This window comes from Hypanus sabinus, chromosome 15 (assembly GCF_030144855.1).
Source record: "Hypanus sabinus isolate sHypSab1 chromosome 15, sHypSab1.hap1, whole genome shotgun sequence".
In the NCBI taxonomy this organism is placed as follows: domain Eukaryota; kingdom Metazoa; phylum Chordata; class Chondrichthyes; order Myliobatiformes; family Dasyatidae; genus Hypanus; species Hypanus sabinus.
The window spans coordinates 19609502-19630050 of NC_082720.1; the positions used below are offsets into that span (position 1 = coordinate 19609502).

The window sequence follows — 20549 nt, forward strand, 5'->3', positions numbered from 1 at the left end:
TAGTTTCCAGCATCTGGACACTGTTTTTGCTTCAAAAATATGATCTGATTATTTTTGAAAAGATTAATTTTTTTAATCAACAGCTCTATATGATATTGGAGACATGGTCCATGCAACAAGGGGAAAGTGGGGTATCAAAGCAAATTGCCCTTGTATCACCAAGCAGCTCAAGCCTTTACCCAAGCCAGCACCACCAAATGGAGTATCACAGGTAATTCAAATTCATCATTGTTACTCAGCACCAAGTTTTCAGGAGGAGCCACTTTAAAGTCTACAAAATTCTATTTCAGTGTACAAAGTGAAATGTTGGTTAGCATTATTAAAATTTGAACATAATGGCAGTTTTGGAATAGAGAGAAGTTTGTTCCAGTTTAATCACTGTGTGGTGAACAATGTTTATTTGAGAATAGACTTCCATTGAGGTTGTGAGTAGGTGCTTCTATCAGAATTAGACATAACTGGATGTGGCAAGGGAAAGGATTGATAGAAAGGATGCAAGATGTCTGATGTGATACATGAAGGGGAAAGGTGGTGAGTGATTGAGGTAAACTTTCATCTTTTGCATATACTTGTGCATTTATGTATCCTATGAATGAGTTTTTATAATATGTAGATCCCACCCTGGTTTACATATGTGTGTTTTGTTTACAAGAATAAAATCAATAGTGGTTCAAGTAGAAGAAATTAGTTATCAAAGCAAACTTGGTTCTATGATGAAATAATTCCATTGCTATTGGCATTAGTTTTCCAGCTTATTATTGCTGTAAAATTCTTGGAGGGAATTGAAAAATCTTCTTCCAAAAGACACAGGCACCAGTGTTTGTGTGCCAAGAGTACATGTAATGGTGAAAATCATAGATTTGGGTAGTAGGGAAAAAAGACTGGCATTGAAAAAGAGCTTAATTCAAAATTTAAGTTTGTTTAATGTCATTTCCAGTGCATAAACCTAAAGGAGAATGGAATAATTCTTCTCCAGATCCAATGCAGTACAGAAAAAACAGTAAGATAAAGAGCAGTAATCTTAAAAACAATAAATATAAATACATAAGATAGCTTATACACATATGTCCATAAAATGATGCTAGGCCCAGGAGTGTCTATACATAAGGTGACACTAAAAGGAAACGATAAAATTGTGGTGCATTGGGTTAGTGGTTGGAGGTGTTGCTCAGCCTTAATGCTTGGGCAAAGTAACTATTTGAGTCTGGTGGTCCGATATGAATGCTATGTACTCTCATTCCAGATAGGAATGGGTCAAACAGAACATAAGCATAGTGGGTGGTATCCTTCATGATATTACTGGCCCTTTTACGGCATCTTTCTGTATGTATGTCCTTGATAGTGAGTAGACTGGTGCTGGTGATACGTTGTGCTGTTTTGACTACCTGTTGTAGAACGTGCTGTCTGCTGCAGTGCAGCTTCTGTACCATGCAGTGATGCAGCATGTTAGGAATCTCTGTACTGCACATCGGTAGAAGGATATGAGTATGGACATGCATAGTCCAGCTCTTTTCAGAAAGTAGGGATGTTGGTGAGCTTACCTGATTGTGCAGGTTGTGTTCTGGGACCATGAGAGGTGGTGCGATATGTGTGCTCTCAGGAGTTTGAAACTGTTTTCACTACTGTGTTGCCAATGTAAAGAGGGATGTTCAAGTGCCAAAAATGGTCGAAGTACTATTAAATATTCTGGTAAGTATTTAATATTCTAAGTTTCATTCAATGCGGTGTGCTTAAACAATGGCAGTCACCATTTTCAAGAAAATAAGCTTGATCTTTTAGTAGAGCAGAAGAATTTAAGGAGTAAATGTTCATAAACTTTAAGTTTATGAACATTTAAATCTCCATCTCATTAATGGTCTCCGTCGGTCGTGGTCGACCATGGGTACTGTGCCTCTGGTAGTCACTGGGAGTGGCTTCTCCAGGGCGCAAGCCAGGGCAGAGTTGATCTGGAGATCCGACTGTTGTCCATGCAGTGGGACACCCCTCTCCATGCTGATGACAGGTCCAAAGGAACGACGTAAGTCGATAGTTTGGTGCCAGCAGTATCGCAGGAGTTGCCGTGCTGGTGCTGGGTACAGCAGTCAGCCACCTTCGGGACGCCGACTCCAGATTTTTCCTTGGGGTTTACTCCCTAAGCCTTTCCTGTGAGTAGGTATAGCCGCAAGGCAGCAGAGGTTTGAAATCTTTTTCCCTCTTCTAGATAAGCTACCATCCGTGGTTAACGAGCCCCATCTGCCCAGAGCAACTGGTTTTAAGGTGCCAGTAGCCCGCCTTTGCCCCTTCTCCTGTCAGTAAAAACAGCTCCGTCAGGCATAAGAACTATGCCACACGTGAAGGCCAGGAGTTAGACTTGGTTGTCGGAGGCTGCTGGAGACGCATGCCAGGAAGAGCATTTGTTTAGCAGTGTGAGCTCATCCCCACTACCACCCTTAGTCTGTGACTACCCTTGGAGCATCTCATTAATCATGCACAAAACTGTCAAAGCCTATTGTTAGGAAATGCAGACATTTGTCACTCATACAGTGTAAGTCCCTTCAGAACTACCTGCCACAGCGGGTTTGCCTAGGTCTGCAAAGTGCTGCATTCAGTATGGAGCTTCAAGTTCTAGGACTAGTCATAAGATTGTTACCTGGTGTGGAAAAAATGGAATTGAAAAAAACATTTGAACTTGAATTTTTATTTTCTAGAACACTGTAAAAATATGTTAAAATAAAAGGTTTGAAATTCTTATTTGAAGCAACAAGATAGTAGGAAGAATAGTTTTCAGCAAAGGTTCAAAACCAAGAGGGTTTAAAATTAAGTCTACAGGATTCAGAGCAAAGCAGGAGAATAATCCTGAGGTTATATAATTCACTGAAACGTTAATTGTTGAATCAGAAACAAGATACATTTTAATGCTCGAATTGTATGGATGGATAAGGGATGTGAGAAATTATAAATAGAAGAATTTGGTCATATGAAAGGTTAAGACTGTGGCCTTTTTTCTGTGCTGTAATTGCTGAGCATTTAAGTGTGAGAGTTTGTAGAACAGTAAGAGTGATTGAGTGTTATTTTGAATTCTGAACTCTTTTAGCTTTCAAGCAGTCTTCCAAATCCTGCTCCTGCAGTTATTTCAAATGAAGTGTCTATAAGTGGAGGCTCTGTGATGTTACCTCAATCAGATGGCATTTTACCAGAGGCGAAACCAGAGTCAGCAGACATGCGTAACTGTGAAGCTGGAGAAGGCAATAATGTTATCCTGGGTGATAATAATTGCAATAACATGAGCTTTACAAGTGACAATGAAGCATTTTCCACCACATCGACACTGAAGGATGCAACACTGAGTTCAGCAGACACTACATCTGCGTTGCACTGGTTGGCTGACCTGGCCACACAGAAAGCTAAGGAGGAGAAAAAAGGTAAGGGTCCTTTTATATTCTATTTCCTGAGAATTTCTCTGTTCTGAAACTCTTAGTGTAATTGAAAGAGATACTATGCTAATCATTTCTTTGGCATTAACGTGAAAGCTACAAGGTACTGTTTTTATACAATTATTTTTTGATTCTGTCATTACTCCCCAATGCTTTCCAGCCATAACATTATCAGACTTTTACAGGGAGGGCTGGTTTAAATAAGAACTCAGTCGAATTTTAGCCCAGATAACTCAGATTATGATCACAGTATCTGTTCACTTCACTTTGCAAATAAACAAACTGCTGGTGGAATTCAGAGGGTTGAGTAGGATTTGTGGTGATGGGGAAGGAATTGTTATTGTTTGGGATGAGCCCCCTGTCTCTGTCTGACATTAGTCCTGATGCAAAACAGCAAAAGTTCCTCTTTTCCTAGAGATGCTGTTCAACCGGCTGAATTCTGAATTCTTCCCACACAGTTTTTTTTGCTGTAGATTCTGGCATCTGCAGTATCTTCTGTCTCCATCGCTTTGCAACTTCTGTACATTCTTCTCACTGTTCACTTTATGCATGCTCAGATACATAACTGTGTTAGTTATTTTTTCTATTTGTTAATAGTCAAAAAGAGCCTTCTTGGTGTATTATTTCTGGCCCTCTCCCAACAGAGCAATTCTGTCAGTTGCCATTCCCCCTTCCCTGATTTTAGAGGCCCTGTACCTTGTTCTGTCTCACATGCCCATCATCTTTATTTTGTGCTTTGGTCATTTGCTTATTCTGAAAGGTAATTTACAATAACCAGTTTATCTACCAGCATCGCTATTGATAGTGGTAAGAATTCTGAGTACCTAGCAAATAACCATGCAATAACAAGATTGAATCCAGGTCTGTGGAGCTATAAGGCAGCAGCATTAAATACTGCACTGCCGTTCCACCAAACGGTTAAGATAGATCAGAAATAGCTGAGCTTCAACCACTGATTTTCATGATCAGTTTCCTTTAGCTACAGCCTCCCTTCCTGAAAATAACCCATTAAATGTCTTATTTTTTTCTACTGTAGTCAGTTCTCTATCTATGCAGATATATCATTCCCAATCTCATGACTCATTTTGGGAGTGTATTGGGAGAGTGCAGCTTGTATCTCTGCATGGCTTCACAATCAGTTGTTTCTTCAGGGCAGGTCAAATTGGGAAAAGAAATTTTTTTTCACAAACTGCTTGAAATCTTTGATGTTACAGATGAGTTAACAGGGAAAGATGAAAGAAATCAGCCAGTATTGCATATAATCATTTTCAGAAGGTGTCCCATGTAAAGACCAGTTTGCTAGATAGGAGGTAAATGTGAGTGTGTAATTTAAAATTTCTATATTTATAAATGATACCAAGCTTGGAAGTGTAGTAAATGGTGAGAAGAGAGTAGACTGCAAAGCATGGCCTGGGTGATGGAGGTCCATAATGACAAGTGCTGCCTTTTGAGCCATCACATTTTGAAGATGTCCTCGATGCTGGAGAGACTAGAGCCCAGGATAGAGCTAGTTGAGTTTGCAGCTTTCTGCAGCTTTTTACAATCCTCTGCTGTGGCTGCTCCGTACCAGACAGTGATGCAGTCAGTTAGAATGATCTTCGTGGTACGTACGTACATATGTAGAAATTTGGAAGTGTATTTGGTGACATACCAAGTCTCCTCAAACTCCTCATGAAATCTAACCGGTGTCATGCCTTCTTTGTAATTACATCAGTATGTTGGGATAGATCTTCAGGGATAATGACACTAGGAATTTGAAACTACTCACCCTTGCCACTTCTGATCCCTCATTGAGGACTAATGTATGTTCCCTTGACTTCCTCTTCCTGAAGTCCACACTCAGTTCCTTACTCTTTTCTGATGTTGAGTGCAGGATTCTTGCTTCGACACCAGTCAACTAGCTGATGTATCTCATTCTTGTATGCCTCCTCGTCACCATTGGAAATTCTGCCAACAATAATTGTGTCAATGGCAAATTTATAGATGCCATTTGAGTTGTACCTAGCCACACAATTGTATGTGTAGAGAGAGTAGTGCAGTGGGCTAAGCATACATCCTGAGGTATGCCAATGTTGATTGTCAGCAAGAAAGAGATGTTATTTCTGATCTGCACTGACTGTGGTATCCCAGTGAGGAGATCAAGGATCCAGTTACAGAGGGAGATACAGTGGCCCAAGTTTTGGAGCTTGTTAATTTATACTGAGAACATGATTGTGTTAAACAGCAGCTTGATGTAAGTATTGCTGGGATTAAGGTGGTCCAAGGCCTAGTGGAAAGCCAGTGAAATTGCATCTGCTGTAGACTTATTATGGTAGTAGGCGAATTGCAGCAGGTCGAAGTCCTTAGGCAAGAGTTGATTCATGACCAATCTCTCAAAGCACTTCATCACAGTAGATGTGTGTGCAACTGGTTGATAGTCACTGAGGCAGCTCACCCTGCTCTTCTTGGGCACTGGTATGATTGTCACCCTTTTGAAGCAGTGAGAGATGGGACATGTCCAGTTGGAAAGTTTGCAGACTGGTCGTCTTTAAGACTTTAGGATCATAATCATCAGATTTGTTATCTCAACATAATTTATTACCATACCATCTAGATTATATGTCCTGCTTAGTGGTGCAATAATATCAGCACCGGACTCCGGAGCGAAGGTATCCGAGTTTGAATCCAAGTTGGGTTGAGCTTTGAGCTAGCAACTTGGCCTCATGAAAACAAGAATAGCTTGCTACGGAAACACCGTCATGACGGTGCCCCAATTAATCCACTGCCGAGTTAAGGGATATTCTTCTTCATCTAGATTATATCTTAGAAAATTCCCTGAAGCAATAGTCTCTTCAAACTGCTGTCAACTATTTAATACAGTGACATCTTCAAATCATCTAAATGTCTTGTGTAGCTATTGAGTTATTTTGGAATTGTATTCAATCTTGCTGGAATGGTAGCTAATCTGTGCAGTGCAAAGTCTCATAAGAAGTAATAAAATTGGTCACCTGTTGAATCACTTTTGATGTTGCTTTTAAGGACAGTTTTCATTGCTTTATGAATGGCACCATGAAATCTTCTAAGACTAACCAGAAAGACATTCAGTATTTCTGTTCTGGGTAATTCTGCCTCCATAGAGTTCAAGTTTAATTGTCATTCAACCATAAATAAATACCTATGAATACAACCACCAAAACAGCATTACTCCAGAGCCAAGGTGCAAAACACAGTACCAACAGTCACACACAGTACAAGACACCAATAGTACATAAAATAGCAAGCAAATAGGCATGGTAGCGTAGGATGCTTTACAATATCAGCAATCCTGGTTCATTTCCTGCTGCTGCCTGTAAGGAGTTTGTACGTTCTCGCTGTGACTGTGTGGGTTTCCTCCTATGGTCCAAGGACCTACTGGTTGGTAGGTTAATTGGACATTGTGAGTTGTCCCGTGATTAGACTGGGATTAAGTTGAGGAATTGCTGGGTGGCACGCCTCGAAGGGACAGAAGGGACTGTGCTGCATCTCAAATAAATAAGTAAGAAAGAAGATGCCTGTAAAATACAGTCACAAAAAAATATAGTCAATGACCCTAAGTCCATGAATGCTGCAGCAATCTGCAATAGAATACAACTTGTCTTTTGCCAAGTGAACACTGGGGACAGCACCAGCCTCCTGAGCGACTGTAAACAGGCAACACCATGGTTTGAGGCCTAGTCCTTACTACAACGGAGGCCACACAGCTCCCTGTCATTTGCCAATAAATCAGTGAATCGGGCTTGCAGCGTCTAATTGGGTCTTGCAATCACTCGCTGTTAGACGACGTTCTGTTTTTGTGCACCTCTGATGCCTCTATGTTGCAAGCAGCAGCAAATCAGCACCAAGTCGAGCAGTTTGTTGATGGGGTAGACCTGTAGTACTTCAAGTTCTTCATGTCCAGCAGGGTTATTGTGATCGTTAAAAAAAACTTTTCTTTTTAAAAAAATGACAATAACACCTTTTGTTGACCCTGTGAGAGTATACGACCGAAAAGAAGTCTATCCACATTGGTTTATACTGCTGTTTAGTCTCAAACATGCAGCCTACTGCCCATTTTCATTTACCTGTGTCAGCATATCCTCCTTTGTTTCTTTTTCTTTACTTGCTTTCCTTTGTAAGTGTGTAAATGAATTCCCTCTTAAAAATATGAAGCTTTATCAGTTATCTGCTGTAAAATTACTCCTGGTTTTATTTGTCTTGTGAAATTGGTAGTTGGAAAATCCCCTCAAACCAGTGCTGCAACAGTTGGCTATTATTATCTTTGCCAATGTAAGTGTGATATCAAGGGAAGTTTTAATGCAGAAGGGAGCTTGAAGTTATTGATGAGAGTTGTTTCCTTGACTTGAATTTTTGCATCTAAGGGGTGAAACTGCTTACAGACAGCTATGAAGGAGCAGGGATTGTCCATTCTGATCCTCAGTGTTTTTTAAAATCAATCAAATACTGTCTGTTTTGCACTAATTTCTCACCTTTATTTGATTTTTGATTCCTTTGACTTGCAAATTGCTTACTGATCTCAGTATTATATTTTAACTTCATCAGTCCACAGGACTTGTTTCCAAGATGCATTAGGCTTGTTCCTTTGCACTTTTTGAATAGAATTTTTTGGCCACAATGAGCAAAGGTATGTTTGGAGAAGAAAAGGGTGCAGAATTTCATGAAAAGAACACCTCTCCAACTGTTAAGCATGGGGGTAGTTCGATCATGCTTTGGGCTTGTGTTGCAGCCAGTGGCACGGGGAACATTTTACTGGTAGAGGGAAGAATGAATTCAATTAAATACCAGCAAATTCTGAAGGCAAACATTACATAGTCTGTAAAAAAAATAAAATAAAAGCCGGCGATGAAAAGAGGATGGCTTCTACAACAGGATAATGATCCTAAACACGCCTCAAAATCCACAATGGACTACCTCAAGAGATGCAAGCTGAAGGTTTTGCCATGGCCCTCACAGTCCCCCGACCTAAACATCATGGAGAATCTGTGGATAGACCTTAAAAGAACAGTGAATGCACGACGGCTCAAGAATCTCACAGAACTTGAAGCCTTTTGCAAGGAAGAATGGGTGAAAACCCCCCAAACAAGAATTGAAAGACTCTTAGCTGGCTACAAAAAGTGTTTACAAGCTGTGATACTTGCCAAAGGAGGTGTTACTAAATATTGACCATGCAGGGTGCCCAAACTTTTGCTTTGGACCCTTTTCCGTTTTTGCTGTTTTGAAACTGTAAAAGATGGAAATAAAAAAAATCTTGCTTAAAATATTAAAGAAATGTGTCATATTTAACTTTATGCCTTTTTGGTAATCGGGTCGTCTTTTACTCACTTAGCTATTCACAGTAACAGAAATTTTGACCAGGGGTACCCAAACTTTTGCATGCCACTGTATGTAGATAGGAGATCAGTGGGGCACGAACAGGAAGAAATAATGTCCAATCAGTCAGATTTGTGTATCTTGAGCAAAAGGTGGAAACAAGCAGTGCTGGAAAATGGATGGGAGATTTTCACTGATGTTTATATTGTGAAAAGTACCTTTAGGTTTCAGTCCTGAATCTTTTCCCCTCTGTTTTGGATTCACTCAACAATAAAATTAATTTCTTCATATCCTCTATCCTTTTAAAATCTTTTTCGTTTTGAACACTTCGCCTTCTGATAAGAATTCAGGTCCATGGGGCCAGTGTCATCTATTTTGGCAGAGTGGCTTATTGTTTTAAGATGGTACTGAGGGGTATTCTTTAGTTTGTAAGTTTAATATAGTTACAGAATAAATATAGGCCATCTTAATGACTTGTCAAAGCAACTGCATAAACAAAATTTAGAACTTGAGCCATAACTTGTTGGGTTTGGTTTCAAATGTGAGCCTTAAAAATGCTGCAATGTTCTCCTTGGTAAAGTTATGTTTCTGCTTTCACTTAGGCAGTAAAAATTGATTAATCTTCTAATGGAGACTACGTAACGTGCATGATTTTATAATTTTAAAAGCTTTTTTAAGTGTCTTTGTCTTTGATAATTTTCCTCGGGAGATGAGTATCCACAATGACTCGATTGTTCAGAGAAAGAATTTGAGTCCTAAAATATTAGTTTGTTTCTCTTTCTACAGATGCTGACTGCCCTGATTATGTTTTTGATAGTTTTTGCTTCTCGTATTTATGCAGTTTGTTGTCTTTTTCATATTGGTTGTTTGTCTATCTCTGTCATGTGTCTGTCACTGATTCTGTTGTGCTTCTTTCTACTTATTGTGAATGCCCACAAGAAAATGAATCTCAGGGTAGTTCGTGAAGACATGTATGTACTTGCTAATAAATTTACTTTGAACTTTGATCAGTATTTCCAGCATTTTCTGTTTTTATTTTGGATTTCCAGTGACTGCAGTTTTTTTTCATTTACTTCCACAAAAGACAAAGTTTGCATTCCTAAATTGGGCATCCTACACCTGAACCAGACTTGCAAGCATCCCAAATAGATGTATATGAATCTGAGTTGTATGTTAGGATAATAGGCTTAGACTTAACACCCATTTAACCTCGACCCATTTGTCACATATCCCTCTAACTCTTTCATATCCATGTACTTAGTGTCTTTGAATGTTATAGTACTTGCTTCTACAACAACTTCTGGTAGCTGCTTCCATATACTCACAGCCTCTATTCATAGAAGTTGCTAATTGGTCCCTTTGAAATATTTCCCCCCTCACCTTTAACCTGTGCCTTTTTTTTATTCTCCAACCTTGGGAAAGAGACTGTAAGCATTACCCTTACCAATGCCCTGTCATGATTTTGTGGATCTCTGTAAGGTCACTCCTCTGTCTCCCAGAGTCCTAGCCTGCCCAACCTCTCCCTATAACTCACACCCTCGAGTCTTGGTAATGTTCTTGTAAATCTTTGCAATCTTTCCAGCTTAATGTTGTCTTTCCTATAACAGGATAACTAAAACTGTACACAATACTCCAGGTGGGGTCTCATGTAGGTCTGACCTGCGTCTTGTAAAACTGCAGCACATCATCCCAACTTGTATAATTAGTGCCAGGACTGCTGTTGACCAGTGTACCATGCACCACTTTTGCCACCTTATCTACCTGTGTCACCACTTTCAGGGATTGATGTACTGTGCTCCTGGGTCTTTCTTGTATAGCCCTTCTTGATGACATTTACAGTTGCAAGAAGATGTTTGTGAACCTTTTGCAATTACATAGTTTTCTGCATTAATTCTCATTTAAAAAAATGTGGTCCGATCTTCATCTAAGTCACAATAATAGACAAATGCAATCTGCCAAAACTAATAACACCACAAATAATTGTACTTTTCATGACTTTATTGAACACATTGTTTAACCGTTCACAGTCCAGGGTGGAAGAGGTATGTGAACTCTTGTACTTAATAACTTATAGAACCTCTAATGGCAATAACCTCCACCAAACGCTTCCTGTAGCTGCAGATCAGACTTGCACGATGGCCAGGAGGAATTTTAGACTATTCTTCCATAAAAAACTGTTTCAGTTCATCAATGTTTCTGCGATACTTCTATGAATAGCCCTCTTTAGGTTATACCACAGTATCTCAATTGAGTTGAGTTCTGGCCTCTGACTTGGCCATTCCAAGACATGAAATTTCTTCTTTTTAAACTATTCTGTTGTTGATCTACCCTTGTTTTTCAGATCATTGTCTTGTTGCATCATCTAACGTCTATTAAGCTTCAGGTGAAGGACCAGGTACCCTGACGTTCTCCTGTGAAATGTCTTGATTCAATTTTGAATTAATTGTTCCCTCAACGATTGCAAGCTGTCCAGGCCCTGAGGCAGCAAAGCAGCCCCAAGCCATGATGCTCTCTCCACCATGCTTCACAGTTGGGATGAGGTTTTGGTGTTGGTGTGCATTGCCCTTTTTCCTCCAAACATAGTGGTGTGCATTTCAACCAAAAGTTCAACTTTTGTTTCATCAGTCTATAGAAAATTGTTTCAGAAGCATTGTGGAACATCCAGGTGGTCTTTTGCAAGCTTGAGATGAGCAGCATATTTTTTCTTTTGGAGAGCAGTGGTTTCCTCTGTTGTGTGCTTCTGTGAACACCATTGTTATAGTGGACAGATGAACAGAGACTTTAGCAAGTTCTCGAGATTTCTGCAGGTCGTTTGCTGTTACCCTTGGGTTCTTTTTCACCGCATTGAGCATTCCACTTTGAGCTCTTGGTGTGATCTTTGCAGGATGCCCACTCCTAGGGAGAGTAGCAACAATACTGAGTTTCCTCCTTTTGTAGACAATTTCTCTTACTCTGGACTGATGAACGCTCAGGTCTTTAGAAATGTTTTTGTAGCCTTTTCAGTTTCATGCATCTCCACAATTCTTCTGAGGTCCTCTGAAATTTGTTTGAGGCATGGTAGACATAAACAGATCTTTCTTGAGAAGAGCAGGCTGTGTCCATAACCTGACTTTTTTTTTGAACCATGACTGTAATTGTTTAAGTAGTGTACTGAGTATTGATAAGAAGTGCAATTACTTATTATTAGTTCAGGCAGATTATGTTTGTCTGTTATTGTGACTTGAATGAAGATCAGATCACATTTTATGAGTAATTAATGCAGAAAATCAGATAATTGCGAAGAGTTCACAATTTTTTTGTCTTGCAACAGTATATCTTCTAAAAATTGTAATTGGTATACTGCTGGTTTTCTTAGGTTATAGTGTAGCTCTTACAGGTTTAATTGAATGTTGATGAGTGGTCATTATAACAGTAGCTTGTAACTATCAATGAATAAAGTCTTAAAACTATAAGCAAATCCCAGGATTTAAAATTAGCTAATGCTGCTTGCTATTAGCTAGTTACTAATAGCAAGTTGTATTAGTTAAACTGTCCTCTCAGATCTTGTGCATCCTTGAATCAGTTATGTAGAAGCCAATCTCTAAAGCATCTAAACGTTTTCAAACCACTGCTCTTGATGTGATTCAGGGCACTTGCAAATGACATTTATTGAATTTTTCACTTGCAGCATTAGCCAACTAGTAACAGCAAAAAGTCATTCTTGTTGTTTATGCCAATGCATCTTATGATTTGCCACTTCAACATTTCATTTTTCCTTTCTTCCCAGAAAGCAGTAATTCTTTGAGATCTGTGCTGAGCCAAAGTCAAGACTCTAAGCCTCCCTTAGCTCTGGACTCATTTAATGCTTTGTCCAAGCCTCCCTCCATTTTAGAACCCTTCAGCAGTCTTTTATCTGGAGGCCCTTCAACAACCAAGACTGAAGGTTCAAGCCTGAGGGATCTTCTAAATTCTGCTCCAGGAAAATTACAACGAAGTGCTGCTGAGACCAGCCTTCCATTTCCATCCGTTTTTACATCTGTCCCAGCAGTAAGTATGAACTAAGCAGTGTAATGTTTGAAATTTTTGATATATTTCTGTAACTCTTGCTTCGGCTCGCGGCTTAATATAGGGGGTGATATCTCCCGGTCCGGCCAAACTTAAGAAATCTCGTTTGAGTGGATGCTACGCGATGTGTCCCATTACAAATCAGTACCCCGAAATAACAAACAGTACACAATATGTGATTAAACGATTAAGCTTTATATTTCTTACTTTGACTGTATGACTAGTAAAGAAACGGGAAAAAGAAAAATAAGGGCCCAATCTTATTAAACAGTTTGTTGTGCAATGTTGGAGCTCACTGATAAGTCGATCTTCCACTGTCGATTTCCTCCAATTGTTGCTGGCCTTCGGACCCTTGCTCTAAGTGCACCCTGTCCGGCAGTCTCTCAATTTGCGACTTCTCTCCTCTTCTCTCCCCGGCAAAAGATGGCGAAGATCTCTCTTCCAGTTCACAAGAAAGAACAACAGTATTCCAAACTCAGTTATCTCTAGTCATAACCCAAACATTGCTGAAAACCATTACATTATCAGTGAAACCTTACAGCATGTTACATTTGAAAAAGTGGAAAATTTTGATAATTAATTGTCCGATTGTGTAGAAGTATAGAAGGTATAGAAGTTATACAAGGTATAGAAGTTGAAAGGAATATAGATCTGTAAGTTGACCCACAAAGCACATTTCCCAATTTTTGTGTTAGTTTTGCTGATGATATATGGCGTGCTTTCTAGTTTTTTTTAAATTATACATGTATTGTACCATAGGGGTTACTTTATTGGACTGATGATCCCCATTGGTCACCAATTCGAATCCCAACATAGTAGCTGGGGAATTTAAATAATCTTGCATATTAAAATAAAAAATACTAGTATTAACCATGAAATCCTATATTTTTCACTGTTGGGAGATTGATGAACAAGGGGACATGGTATATAAAAAGGGGCCTGTCATTTACAACTGAAATGCATAGAAATTTCTTCCCTCAAAGGATAGCGAATGTCTGATACTCTCGGATGGAGGCCGTTCATTAAATGTATTTAAGATGGTGACGGATGAATAGTTGAAAGATGGAAGAATTGAGAGTTATGGGGAACTGGCCTGATGGCCTACTCCTGCTTCTATTTTCTTTAGGTCTTGTATTTTTACATTTTTTTTTATAATATTCTAGTTTACTTATGTATTTCAGGAAAGAATACCTGGAAGCTTTTCTAATTTGATGTATGTGTGAAGCAACAAAAGTAAGGCTAGATCAACCAAGTAGTAATGGCCTGACCATTGGATTCTGACTAAGAAAGGCAGACATATCCCACTTAACCTTGCAAAGTACTTCTCACTTGTATTTGAGGAGTGTTGGTTTGAATTGGAATGCTTATTTCATAGATGATTCAAACAGCTGAAATATGTTTGTATTCTCAGAATCATATCTTTCAGCCAGCATCCCCGACTACTCCATCACAATCCAGTATCAGGATCCTAAGAATCCTCAATGGTAATTTCAAATGTTGTACCCCATATGTATATGCTGTACCCTTTGTGGCATATTCAGATTTGGGCAGTTACGATCTATCATCCTTCCTGAGCTTCACAATGTATTCTGGGTAGTGCACTTGAACACACATTATTGATAGCCTGGCAGTGCCATTGGTAAATGAATTCTATGGGCCCCCAGTTTTATTTTGTGGCAGGTAAATGGATGACTAGTCAGAATGAAAGTGAAGTAAATATCTAGAAGATTTGAAATGTTTTCATTCATGTGCTTTACATAGAATTTGCCCTTCCTCCTTGAATAAGAACTGAACCATTTGAAACAACCATTGTTAACATCAGCTGCCCTGAGGATTTTTCTCTTTTTGTTTAATAGAGCGATAAGGGGAAGGGAGGGCTACCGAACTTCCTGGATCACATAATTGCTTCAGTAGTAGAAAACAAAATGTCCACGGACACATCAAAGCGAAGTGGGAATCCTACAGAAGCAATGAAAGAGACCAAGAAACAAGGTGTAATGGAAATGAGTGTTCTAGACCCAAACACACAACACTGTTGGCTCTGTGATGGTCGCCTTCTCTGCCTTCAAGACCCCAGCAACAAAAATAACTGGAAGATCTTCAGGGAATGCTGGAAACAGGGCCAGGTATGCAATACAAATTAAGATCTTAACAAATTCACAAGATTTGAACAGGTTTCCAGCTATCAATTATTAATTGATTAATGATGGAAGTCACTTAAGATTAGATAGGATGTTGAGTAACATTATTGTCAGGTAACTTGTTCGTTAATGGAACCATTTCAAAACATTCTGTGGATTTCCCTGTTCCTTATTGTGGATGCATAGTGGGCAATCCTCTCCCAAATAGGGAAAGTATCTGAAGCTTTTTTTTGTACCTTTACCCTCTTTTGAAAATTTACTTTGGGATCATTGCTCAGTTTGTTTTCCCCATTTCAGCCAGAATGCCATGAAAAGTTCAATTTTAACAATTTATCAAACTTCTCACTTGAATTACAACTCCAGAATTCTTACGTTTGATCTGTCTGTACAATATGTGAATTTATTTATATGAGAACGATTCACATAACTAGATCTCAGTATCCTATTTGTATGAAGCCTGTCATTTTGAACTTTAGGCCCTAAGAAGTGAGAATGCTCTTCCATTTTGTAACCGTTGTCTTCAAAGTGTACAGTTCTATTTGTGTAGATGCAAAGTCTGGGCTTTTTATTTTTAGCTCCTTAGACAGAGCAAGTTCTAAATATATTACATGTAATGGAGCCATCTAGTGGTTACTTTTTATTTTTGTTTAGTACTGACCATGTTGTTGTTCAGCAGATAATTACTTTTGGTTATTTTGAAAGATTGACGGGAATTTAAGAAGTTGGCTGAATTCTCACCCAACTATTTTCTTATATTGTTCTTCTCAGCCTGTTTTAGTATCTGGTGTACATAAAAAGTTGAACGCAGCCCTTTGGAAACCAGAAGCTTTCAGCCAGGAGTTTGGAGACCAAGAAGTTGACCTAGTTAATTGTAGAAATTGTGCTATCATCTCAGATGTGAAAGTTCGGGACTTTTGGGATGGTTTTGAGATAATTTCAAGTAAGTATAAAAACCTACTTTTACAAAATAAAACATTTCATAAATTACAGATATCAAAAGTGAATTCATGATAAATAAAATCAACAAACCCGGTCTCTTAACCATAAACAAAAATCCCAGGATTTATAATTAGCCATTATGACTTGCTGTTAAGGTATCTCGGCAAGTTTGTTGTTAGCTTTGCTGCCCTTTTGGTTTACTTAAAAATCAAGCTAAGCACAGGCTGAAGGTTTGTGGCATGTAGACTACTTGTTGTCACCGCATGTTAATTCTGGGGTACAATGTAGTTTGTCCAGAATTTTACCAAGCTTCCAAATTTTAGATTACAAGGGATTATTTGAACCAGGGTTATTCCTTGGAATTCAGAATCTTATGGAGTGATTTGATAGCTATTGAGGTAAATGAGGAGAAACTGTTTTTGCTGGCTCAGATGTCTAGAACCAAGGAATTAATCTGGAAGTTTGCTCTCAGCCTTTACAGAAATGAAAGTACAAGGCACTTTTACAAGCAGAAGATGGTTGAACTTCAGACTGTCAACCACAAAAGAAAGTTGATGGTTTGAAATCTGACATTTGTTGATGTTTGAGACAAAGGCAGGAATATAGAGTTCATAGATTATTCATGATGTCATGGAACAGGCTCTTGGACTGAATGGTCTTTCGTGTTCGTATACTCATTTTGAAGTCAAAAATCAAAGCAAATTTATTGACTATGTATAGCTCACCATATACTACATTAAGATTAATTTTCTTGCAGGCATTTACAGGAAAATAAAATTATACAATAAAGTTTATTAACAACTATACATAAAGACTGTTCAAAAACCCAATGTGCAAAAGAAGACAAACTGCAAATAAGAAGAAAGTAATTGAGAATATGAATTATAGGGTAATAACTGTTCCTGGAGTTGATGGTATGGCTTCTAGGTTATTGCTGTTCTTCTAAACTAGTCTTTAGTGCAGTTGCTCAGAGCATAGGCATGCGTCCTTTTTTATACAAGGTGATCAAAGTTGCAGGTGATGCTCTAGGTGTGGGCATGACAAGACCGCTTTCCTCCTGTAATCAACTTGTATCCACATTGTATTCTATTTGCCATGTTGTCTCCCATTCACTTAGCTTGTCCATATTCATTTGTAGTATCTCTACCTTAAGCACATTTCACATTTCTATGTTGCTTTGTGTCTTCAGCAAACTTGGATATACTACATAGAATATTTTACCCAATGTGGCTTCCTTAATTCTTGTTTCTAATTTTAATTGTTTCATCTTAACAGAACGTTTAAAGTCTGAGGAAGGACAACCAATGGTTTTGAAACTCAAAGATTGGCCTCCTGGTGAAGATTTTAGGGATATGATGCCAACTAGGTAATAACATTTGAATTTCATGTCAGCATCTGGGTGGCAAATACAAGACACTACCATCTTACTACTTGGTTTACAGGTTTGATGACCTAATGAACAACCTTCCTCTACCTGAATACACAAAGAGAGATGGGAGATTAAATCTGGCTTCAAGACTACCAAACTACTTTGTGCGACCTGACCTCGGACCAAAGATGTACAATGCCTATGGTAAGAATTGCAAATTGCATTGGTGAGTTCTGTTGGTTCAGCATGGGGATATCAATATTTTATTTAATTCCCTTCCACAAACTTGTAGATCACAGCACATTTAACTACCAAGTTCAGAGTTAATGTGTAAGATCTATTTCTATCATGTAAAATCTCAGAACATACCTTAAACTTCCTGTTGCACAGTAATCAGACAAAACATAACTTACAGACTATTACCCTATACATCACAACCATATAGTGTGGAATAAGCCCTACTGGCCCCTCGAGACACACTGCCCAGTAATTCTGCAATTTAATTCTATCCTAATCACAGGACAATTTACAATGACCAATTCACCTACTAACCAGTACACCTTTGGACTGTGGAAGGAAACCTGAGATCCTAGAGGAATTCCATGCAGTCAAGGGGTGAATGGACAAATTCCTTAAAGGGTGGCGGCGGGCATCTAAACGGGACCGAGGTTTGATCCATCTCAGGATGTGCCAATTTGGAAAGGTCATATATGAGCTGGAGCTACAGCAGTGGTCAAGCTGAAGGGCAATGGTGCTTGAACAATTTAAACACCAAGCCAGACAGACTGAAAAGGCAGGGTGTTGGGACTGAGCTGGTTCTGTTCTACGACATTTTACTCCGCTCTCCTCGGTGTTGAGACTGTGAGACTGCACCGTCTGTTACACGCTTCAAGTCTGTGAACTTCATGGCAATTTACCATGATAAGCTCAAACGGAGGCTATGGCCGTTCTCTAGCTGCTCTGGGATTCAGAGCTATGGACTCAATTTGGTTCAGAATGCTGTTGCTTGCTTTTTTTGTTTGTATGATTTGTGCTTTTCTTTTTCTCTGCGCATTATGTATTGATTTGGTCTTTTTTTTTTAAAGTGGGTTCTTTTGGGTTTCTTGCTTTGTGGCTGCCTGTAAGCAAACAAATCTCAAGGTTGTATTATTATGCATACTTTGATAATAAATGTCCTTCAGATCCTTAGAACGTAGTCTTTATTTGTTAACCTTGGAAGAGTGGTTTTTGATATTCCCAGTAGATGAGTCCCCTAGTGTTTCACTCAGACGCAAATGATTGATAGAATGAATGAGCTATTTGTACACAGAAATCTACTAATGTATCTAATGGTGACTCCTCTAGGTATATTTGAAAATTGCATGTTTAAATTCAATGTGTGATTGGAAGTTGCTGCTTGGAAGTTGTATGAGTTGCTGCTTGGAAGTTGTATGAGTGACTGGTTCTTTTGTAATACTTCATCATTCCTATTCATAAAAATAAGAATTCATTCTTATGATTTGCTTATTGACCAAGGTACCTCTTCTGTGTGGGTTGACATGCACTATAAAACTATGTTTTTTCAACGTTTGTTTTTCTAGTTCAACCTGCTCTGATTGTAATAAATTCTGATTGAATTCACTGCTTAAAAGCTGGGAGGGAATCGATTAAGTTTGCCAGAAGTGCAGGTGTATTTTCTGTTTTGTGAGGTTGCACTTTTATTTTCCATCACCGTCTTGCTTGTTACTGAATGTTTTATTCTGGGGTATTTTGAAAGTTGGAAATGCAGTTGCAAGAAAAAATTTGTGAACTCTTTGCAATTACCAGTTTCTTTGCATTAATTACTCATAAAATATGGTCTGATCTTCATCTAGTTCACAATAATAGACAAACACAATCTGCCTAAACTAATAACACACAATCAATGTACTACTTCTCGTCAGTACTGAGTATTCCATTAAAATAATTATAGTTTAGGTTCAAAAAAGTATGTAAACCTCTGGTGTAATACCTTCTGCAAAAACTATTTGGAGTCAGGTGTTCTAATCAATGCGGTTGGAGGTATAGGCTGTAGAGGTGCCCTGCCCAATTTAAAAAGAAAAGAACAGGTTACTGACAGAGCCTGTTCTTCTCAGGAAAGATCTGTTTATGTGCACCATGCCTCGGTCAAAACAACTTTCAGAGGAATTTCGAAGAATTGTAGTGATGCATGAATCTGTAAAAGGCTACAAAAGCATTTCTAAAGACATGAGTGTTCATCAGTACACAGTAAGAAATTGTCTACAAATGGAGGAAACTCAGTACTGTTGCTACTCTCCCTAGGAGTTGGTGTCTTGCAAAGATCACACTAAGAGCACAATGTGCAATGCTGAAGGAGGTGATAAAAGAACCGAAGGGTAATAGCAAAAGCCTTGCAGAAATCTCTAGAACTTGCTAAAGTCTCTGTTCATGTGTCCACTATAAGAAAAACACTGATCTGTGGACAGATAGAACAAAAGTTGAACTTTTTGGCAGAAATGCACACCACTGTGTTTGGAACAAAAAGTGCAATACACAGCAACAACATAACCTCATCCCACTGTTAAGCATGGTGGAGAGAGCATCATGGCTTGAGGCTGCTTTGCTGCCACAGGGCCTGGACAGCTTGCAATCGTTGAGGAATGATAGATTTTAAATTGTTTCAAGACATTTCACAGGAGAATGCTAGGGTACCTGGTCCTTCACCTGAAGCTTAATAGACGTTAGATGATGAAACAAGATAATGATCCAAAAAACAAGAGTAAACCAACAACAGAATGGTTTAAAAAGAAGAAAATCTGTGTTTTGGAGTGGCCAAGTCGGGGTCCAGACCTTAGTCCAATTAAGGTGCTGTGGAATGACCTGAAGAGGGCTATTTATGGAGGATATCCCAGAAATATTGATGAACTGAAGCAGTTTTGTATGGAAGAATGGTATAAAATTCCTCCTCCCAATTGTGCATGTCTGATCAGCAGCTACAGGAAATGTTTAATAGAGGTTACTGCTGTCATTGGCAGTTCCACCAGTTATTAAATACAAGGGTTCACATACCTCTTCCAGCCTGGACTGTGAATGATTAAACAATGTGTTCAGTAAAGACATGAAAAGTACAATTGTTTGTGTGTTAATAGTTTGGGCAGATTGCGTTTGTCTATTATTGTGACTTAAATAAGGATCAGACAACGTTTTTGAGTAATTAATGCAGAAAACCAGGTAATCGCAAAGGGTTCACAAACTTTTTCTTGCAACTATACTTCTGCTTATCAGATTTCTATGGTGCTGTTGAAAATGCTATAGAGAAAAAGGTGTTACTGATTTCTA

The 20549-nt window shown here is 38.7% G+C and overlaps 1 protein-coding gene across 1 annotated transcript in view; it reads left to right on the plus strand.

Moving 5' to 3' along the window:
* Positions 1-20549, plus strand: part of LOC132405346 (lysine-specific demethylase 3B-like) — a 124562-nt gene that overhangs the window by 78724 nt on the left and 25289 nt on the right. The window contains exons 15-21 of the mRNA XM_059990079.1: positions 84-211; positions 3074-3401; positions 12505-12764; positions 14639-14908; positions 15692-15863; positions 17138-17228; positions 17305-17435. Of these exons, the coding sequence (XP_059846062.1) occupies positions 84-211; positions 3074-3401; positions 12505-12764; positions 14639-14908; positions 15692-15863; positions 17138-17228; positions 17305-17435 (1380 nt within the window). The remainder of the gene's footprint in view (positions 1-83; positions 212-3073; positions 3402-12504; positions 12765-14638; positions 14909-15691; positions 15864-17137; positions 17229-17304; positions 17436-20549) is intronic.